Below are 7839 nucleotides of genomic sequence, written 5' to 3' on the forward strand. Positions count from 1 at the left end.
TACTTTTAGGAAAAGTTTCTGATGTCTCTGTTACATACTGAAGTATTTTTTTATTTGATTTATATTTGATTAGAAAAATTGTATTTGTTAAAACAACTTAAAGTGGGTAAAATGAATCTGATTGTTAATAAACATTATTTCCTATGATTACTAGTGATTTGATTAGTAACTTTATCCAGAAAAGAACCATTCTTTGTTTTGTTTTGTTTTGTTTTTGGTACCCCGGATTGAACTTGGGTCCTTGCGCTTGCAAGGCAGGCCACCGAACCGCTGAGCTAAATCCCCAGCCGAACCATTCTTAATTTGTAAAGTGAAAGTCAGTCTGCAGAATGTTAATTCTAATTGAAGTTTTTAGAGTTTATTTTAAGATAAGTTCAAGCAAGCAAATAAAAGAGCCTGGAGTAACAAGTGTGTTTTGGAAATTGCTTGTTGATGAAATGAATGGTATTAATCAAATACTTAAAAGTTCATAAGATTCAGAAATATGTTTAATTCAGATATGTTTTATTCAGATATGTTTAATATATCTTCTTGTTTGTTTCTCGGTAATCTTCCTGTTAGGGAAAATATGCCCTATGCTATTTTCTGAGTTGACCATCATACATTCTGAAGATATCTCATTATAAACATGCTTTTAGGACAGTTAGTACAAAGATAAGGAAGTTGGGCTTTTGATATGAATATATTAGACCAGGAAAATAAAAATGGATAATATTGCTGCATTGAGTTTACGTAAAAATGTCATCTCATTCCTAAAGTCTGAGGTGTGTATAGAAACAGAAATGTTCTCTGAACAGGTGCCAGTGTGATACAGCCTAATCGAAAACTTCTGGTGAATGTTTAAATTTAAAGAAATGTATTACAGTAAGAGACATATCACCATTAATGTAATAGTTCTGGAACATTCCTGAGTGTCTTTAGTTACGCAGCTGTGGCTGCTTCAACATTCTGAATCAGTTCAAAACCCTGACCTTTCATGGTCATTTGGACTTTGGGGAAGAACCAAAAGTTGCACACTATCAGCTCTGGTGAATAAGGGGGACTGGGCGACGCTGTGATGTTTTTATGAGCCTGCCTTTCCATTGGACAGCACTCAGCAAGAGCATTTCAATCACACCTCACAGAGACACAAAAGAGGACTCCCAGAACTGCTCAAGAAAATGGCAAGAATGGCAGGGTGAGTATGTGCAGAGGGAGGGGATTAGTGGCAGTGTGTCTTCTGACATAATACATTTTTAAAATTTAAACATTCACTTCATATTTTCATCACCCCTTGTATTATGAATGAGGGAAAAAACACCTCGTAAGTGACAAGTTCTAGAGTCTCACAGTAGCTTTCTGTCTCTCTGCATATGGTGGCATCCTTGTGGAGTAGAACCTCTTCCCAATATGTGTTTTGAAAAAAAATTCAAAGAACAGTTGCAAGAGTAACTCATTTAATTCTTATATACCTTCTGTGTAGATTTCGCCAATTAACATTTTGCCTCACTCACATTACCACTTTCTACATAGTTTTGCTTTAACTTAACAAGTTAAGAATAGATTATAGACAAAGTTTTATTCCTAAATACTTTAGCATGCATTCCCCCATCCACATACACCATACCAGAATCAAACAGGACCTTGCACTTGTGAGGCAGGAGGAGTGGTGCCACTGAGCTAAATCCCCAGCCCAAGCATGCATTTCTGAAAGACAAAGACGTTCTCTTACCTGGTCATGCTACAGTGACAAAATTCAAAAAGTTAAACATTGGTACAACAGTAATATCTAATATATTCCGTGCTTTTTCTAATTGTCCCAAGAATGATCTTTGTAGTGACTTTTAACCTCCCCCTCCCAACACAAAACTGTGCACTGCTTTCCATTGTGTAAGTTTTGTTGCTTTCAGTACACATCACTTTTGTCCAGAAACAGAATGGTCTTGTGACTCTTCTGCCAGCTTTGCTGAAGAAAAACAGACATCAGGAATTTCAGAGATTATTTGCTGGGGGAAACAAAACAAAACAAATTGCCCAGGGAAGAGAGAGACTTTTTATGTTTTTATTTTTAAAACTCTGGCTGGATTTTGGTGACTTGAATCAGCAAACTCTATAAAGCAGCGGGGCTTGGTAAGCATTAAAGGGGGTAGTGAAGCTTTTATTTCAGAATCCCAATTGTTTTTCTAGAAACCATCAATAGCCTCTAAATGACTGACTCAATTTTTGGATCCTAATCTCATGACTAAGCAAATGTATGATTTGAAACCAGCCCAGTATAAATGTCTCTGTGCCTCTAGCTCTCCATAGCTATTCCTGTATTTCTTTCAGCACCAGGAAATCAGCCTATGCACTGAAGATGTCTAAAACTGGAACCAAGGTAAGTAAGTGGTCATACTGGTTCTTAATCTACTCTTTTTGCCTAATGATACATGGAGAAAAGCTTTTGCTTCTTCGTGGAGAGGTGAGTATGAGTGGAGTGGTTAGAGAGCTGGAATTGGGAGAAAAGATCAAGAAATGCTTGTGTTTTTTACTCAACAGAATTGCCAACACTATTAAGAACTTATCTTTATGTATGGTGCTGTGCCAAATATAGGATGAGTCAATAAAATGTAAATATCATTACAATTTCTACTTCCAGCAGCTAATGTTCTACGTATCTGCACAGGAACACAATGTGCTATTGAAGATTATGTGGGTGACAAAACTTTTAGTAGTCATTCACATTGTTTTGTGAAATTTAGCCTCAGTTGTTAATGTTCCAAAAGGACAAAGTGGATAGGCCAGCCAAATAAACTAAACTAGGAATCTTCTTCATTCAAACAGTCTTACTGTGCTACCTTAACATTAAGAAAACTACGTCTATAATATTTGACTGAAAATTGGCTGGGCTCGACACTGATCTCTCAGGCAAGGCTTTGAGGATGAGAAAATAAACCTTCATTTTCCTTTCAGCTCTTCCAGGAACCAGTGAGTCTAAGACAAAACCACTGTCTGTAGTTATTGATCCCCCTCCCAACATTTTGCTTTGAAAGTTTTCAAACTTAGTGAGTCTTGAAAGAATAACAAATGTTCAATGAATACTTGTATGTCTGGCACTGAATGTTCTTCAATTAACATTTTTCCATATTTTTTCTCTTTTTGTGTCTCTCTGAATTAAACCATTTGAAACTAACAGTGGTCTGTCTGCCTTATGTATGTAGGTTTGTATCTCCAAACAACAAAGGCATCCCCTGCATACACATGAACTTTATTATGTCCCCAGGATTCAGTATCAGTCGTCATATTCCTGATATCAGGCATAAATCAATATGAATTCAGACCATATCCAAATTTCATATCTGTCATGTATTTGGTTTTTATGTCCCTAGCCTCTTTTAAACTTTTTTTTTCTTTTGGCTTCCATAATCCAGAATAGACTTTCTGCTTCTCGTTTTTTGAGACAATAACCTTTCAAACTCCAGGCCAGATGTGTTGTAGGAAGGCATGAGGCTAGATCTTTCTGATTATTTCCTCATGTTTAGATTTAGACTAAACAGCATTGGCAAGAAAGCTACATAGGCAGGATTGTGCATCATGTCCAGCGGTGCCTGACATTATCTGAAATTTAGGACTCACACTGAAAGAAGAGTGTAGTCCTGGAGCCTGGGAGTGGTTCTGGGGCAACACCACACAGATGCTTTGTTTCTGTCTTGGGACACTTGGCTGGTCTGCTGGGAGGGTGACCAGCACGGTAACCTTGCCAAACATCACAAACATTTCTGCTTCTCAGATCTGGGGTCAGGCAGGTGTACAGAGGGCAGCAGATACGAAACACAGGAAGAAAGTAGCTGATCACTTCATTCACCATGGCATCTGCTGCGCAAAGCCTCTTTTTGGTGAATGTTGGTTGAAAACCAAAAGCAACTTGAATTAATTTAGGAGTTTAGAACCTGTTTGTTCTTAGAGCAGTTGCTTGATCTTCCTAAAGATGGCTCCACAGTCATGGAAAAAACCTCCCAGTCTCAGTGCCAGTCCTGCTCAGTGTCTTAAAGTAAATGCTACTGTGGAGAACTGAGCTAACAGTACAAGTAGGAGGACACTAAAGGAAAATAAATCAACCAGATTAATGAACAGGAGTTTTGTACCACCTTTTACTGGCTTCTAACTGCTACTCACTTAGGCAAATCACTTCACTTCTTGGCCCATAACAGCGGCAGCGAAACAGTGCTTGATCTGGCTGGCTTCTATCTCTCTGCAGTAGATGCTGTTACCTTATTTTGTACATAAGAACCTTTAGGGGGCCGGGGGTTTAGCTCAGTGGTTCTGCCACCTGCCTCACAGACGCAAGGACCCGAATTTGATCCCTGGTACCAAAAAACAAAACAAAAACCCTTTCGAGACTGCTTCAATGCCTTGCCCAAGGTCACAGAGGTAGTAAGTACTGGAACTGCTATTTTTTTCTTCTTTGCCCATAAAGCGTCTCCTGTGCTAAACAAATGAGAAGAGATGAAGTAGATGATTCTAGTAGGTGGGAAGGAAAACGAGGAAGCTTTTAGGGATTAGAAATAGAGAAATGGAAAGGGCAGAGAAAAATGAAGGTGGAAGGAGTAACTATTAGTATGTTGCTATTTAGAAAGAATTACCCAGCGTGGAAGAGAATGCCCTTTTTGCAAGTCATTTCTTCTTCATTCTCTGCATCAAATTAGTCATCAAACCCTAAATTTCTTGCTTGTTTTCCCATTGCAGTCACCTTTCATTTGACCTCACCGGGCTCACAGCAACCATCTGTTTCCCGGCACAAACCACCGATGCCCGGTCCTGTACGAGCTCCAAGAGGATTCCAGCATGGCTCTTGGTCATTTTTCTGGTCTTTCTGCCTAATACTTCACCCCATATTCAGTATGCATTAGATTTAATGACTTTAGTGTCCCTATAATGGGCCATGCTCTTTCCTTTTTTCTCGGAACAGACTTTTCCCTTCCATTGAGTGAGGAACACATCTGTTCAACCCTCAGGTCAAAGACAAAAAAAACCAAAAAAACAAAAAACTGACTTCTTTTTTATACCAAGGATTTAGTTTTCATTTAGGTCAACATAGCAAATCATCCACCAGGTGGCGGCGTAACGCCGAGAAATTACTTGCATGAAGCATGCATATAACCTGTGGTTTCAGTTTAAATTATAATGTAGCGTGGATCATAGATTGTGGAATTACTGAACAAGACTTGGGAAAAACTAGCCCATTTGTGGTTTCCATAATAGCTTTTAGGAACTATTTCAGGAATCCCTAGAAGTTCCCGCGAACTCTTTCCTACTTGCGAAATCTCGTTTTGTTTTTATAGCCAGGGCTCCAGTCCTTGTCGAATCATCTGACGGACGGGAAGCTGAAGCCTAGAGAGGTGACCGGATTAAGGTAGTAGGTTGGGTGGTGGGGAAGTTGCCGTAGAGCCCAGGCCTATTCTTAGTTTCCCCGGGGCTGCACACCTTGTTACTTCATCACAGGTTTATTGTCGGCAATAAACTAGTGCAGAAACTTAGACTAGTACAGAAAGTTAGATAGTAAGTATATTTTCATGTGTATATGCTCTGTGTCAACCTAAAATAAACTCTCTAAAACTAGTCTGTTCTCTTTTCCTCTGTACATCTTCTACATCACCTGGCGTTAATGCTTGCATGTGAAAATTACTCATCTGCATCAAATATTTTTTGAGGAGCCATTGAATGCTGGCCACTGGGGGTCTGTAGCTTAAATAAGGTTTGGTCCTTGCCTTTGGAGGAAGTCTAACAGGATTCTGATGGGAGGAGTAGACATAAATAAATAGGCAGAGAGCCGTGGAAATGTAAAGGATGAGCAGTAAACTTGGTCTGGAACTGCTGGCTTATACAGTTGCCCCTCTCTTCACGAACTCGGTTCTCTCCATGATTCTGGTCAAACCAAACTGGATGAGAACTGAATCAAATTTCCCTGTAAGATCAACAGCGAACTTCACCACTGATTTTTGTTCTCATCCAACTCGGTTTGCGGCCAGAATCATGGAAAGAATCCAGGGTATTAGAACACTCTTCTGTTTCGCTTTATTTTAAGCCTTCAGAAAGTACTCATTCCTATTGCTGAGAACAACAGTTGTCCACCAGAAATCAAATGTGAGGTGGGATCAAACTATGCATTGTCTCCTCAAAATTGAAAGAGGAATTTCTACAGTGGGAAATATGCTTCTTTTCTTCCCTTTTATTTATGGATCAACTGGCCCAACTCAGTTCTTCTGTTTCCTTTCCTGTACTTCAGGTCACTTTCTATGAAGACAAAAATTTTCAAGGCCGGCGCTATGACTGCGACCGTGATTGTGTGGATTTCCACTCATACCTAAGTCGCTGCAACTCCATTAGAGTGGAAGGAGGCACCTGGGCTGTGTATGAAAGGCCCAACTTTGCTGGGCACATGTACGTCTTACCTGAGGGCGAATACCCTGAGTATCAGCGCTGGATGGGCCTCAATGACCGCCTGGGCTCCTGCAGAGCTGTTCAGCTGGTGAGTCTGGGGTTGTCTCTCTCCCCTCCCTCATCCCCCCCTCGAAGTGTTCCTGTCTCTTTATGGGTGGCTGGCTTTGGTTGGCTGCTGAAGCTTGAAAAAATGATAATCTGAGGTCAGCTCATCACAAGACTGAATACACTAATTATTTCCGTGACGTTTTCACTACCTCTTGGGTATTCAGAGAAATTAATTTCTCTTATTGCAAGTCAGCTGCTTCAGTGGGATCTCAGTGGGGATGGGAGCTCAGTGATTTTGCTTCTGAACCGTCTTCTGAACCGTGATGTTCTGAGTTCTTGACCTGCTGGCAGTTCCGGTTCCCATAATGGTGGCCGTTCATGTTTTCCTGTGCTTTTTCAGTCTAGCGGAGGCCAGTATAAGATTCAGATCTTTGAGAAAGGGGATTTTAATGGTCAGATGCATGAAACCACCGAAGATTGTCCTTCCATCATGGAGCAGTTTCACATGCGAGAGATCCACTCCTGTAAGGTGCTGGAGGGTGTCTGGATTTTCTACGAGCTCCCCAACTACCGTGGCAGACAGTACCTCCTGGACAAGAAGGAGTACCAGAAGCCCACTGACTGGGGTGCAGCTTCGCCCGCTGTCCAGTCCTTCCGCCGCATTGTGGAGTAATGACGAATGCTGAGGGCCGGATGCCGGCTGGCCTTGTGGTACAGACAGGCATCATAAATAAAACAATAGGCTTGCATCCCACTGCTGACCGTTGCGCTCTTCTTAAATGCTTCTAGGGACCAGCTGTATAGTACTTGCTACAGTGGGTCGTTTCACAAAGCAATTTATCTGTCAGATTACCGAACTAGATTTCTGTGCCAAACAAAATGAGACTGCATTAAAAGGTTAGAAAATCATACTACTGTGTGGTGGTTCTTTTGTTTTATGTTTCACACTAATTCAAGAAACACAATAATGTTAGCTGCTATTTATCAAGTACCTAACATTATTCCATTTTTTTTTCTTCACAAGCTACCCTGAAACGTGATTTATCTGCATTTTGCAGAGAAGGAAACTGAGGCTTAGTGGAATCAAAAACTTGCCCGAGTTCACATGCTGGTTAATGGAAGAGCTAGGATCTGGTCTGAGATATTTCTGCTCTCAAAACTGTTGTTCTTGTTGTTCTGTTGTTCATTGTTTCCGTCTCTTTCATTCAACACAGATTGGCTGGAAATCCCTACTTTAGTTTAAATCCAAGACCCTGAAGAATTTTAAATAAAAAGATTAAAAATAATTGAAAAATTTTTAATTTAACAGGATCCCTATGAAAATCTGATAGAACAGACAAGAGCTATTGAGAACAGAGTTATTACTTAAAATAGCAGAGACATGAGTCACCT

General features: G+C 40.3%; 1 protein-coding gene across 5 annotated transcripts; it reads left to right on the plus strand.

Moving 5' to 3' along the window:
* Window positions 1-458: 458 nt before the first annotated feature.
* Window positions 459-7331, plus strand: Crygs (crystallin gamma S). Of its 5 annotated transcripts, none has more exons than XM_033762584.1 (5): window positions 459-2109; window positions 2287-2356; window positions 5301-5357; window positions 6245-6487; window positions 6848-7331. In XM_033762584.1, exons 2-5 carry the CDS (start codon window positions 2336-2338, stop codon window positions 7118-7120), a joined length of 594 nt encoding a protein of 197 aa, XP_033618475.1. In that variant the 5' UTR covers window positions 459-2109; window positions 2287-2335; the 3' UTR covers window positions 7121-7331. The 5 variants fall into 5 exon arrangements, with proteins under 5 accessions (XP_033618475.1, XP_033618474.1, XP_033618473.1 ...); XM_033762583.1 differs by having other exon boundaries at window positions 2308-2356; XM_033762582.1 differs by having other exon boundaries at window positions 459-2356.
* Window positions 7332-7839: the final 508 nt, after the last annotated feature.

Source organism: Fukomys damarensis, unplaced genomic scaffold (genome assembly GCF_012274545.1).
Source record: "Fukomys damarensis isolate Sample0158 unplaced genomic scaffold, DMR_v1.0_HiC HiC_scaffold_12, whole genome shotgun sequence".
Classification (NCBI taxonomy): Eukaryota; Metazoa; Chordata; class Mammalia; order Rodentia; family Bathyergidae; genus Fukomys; species Fukomys damarensis.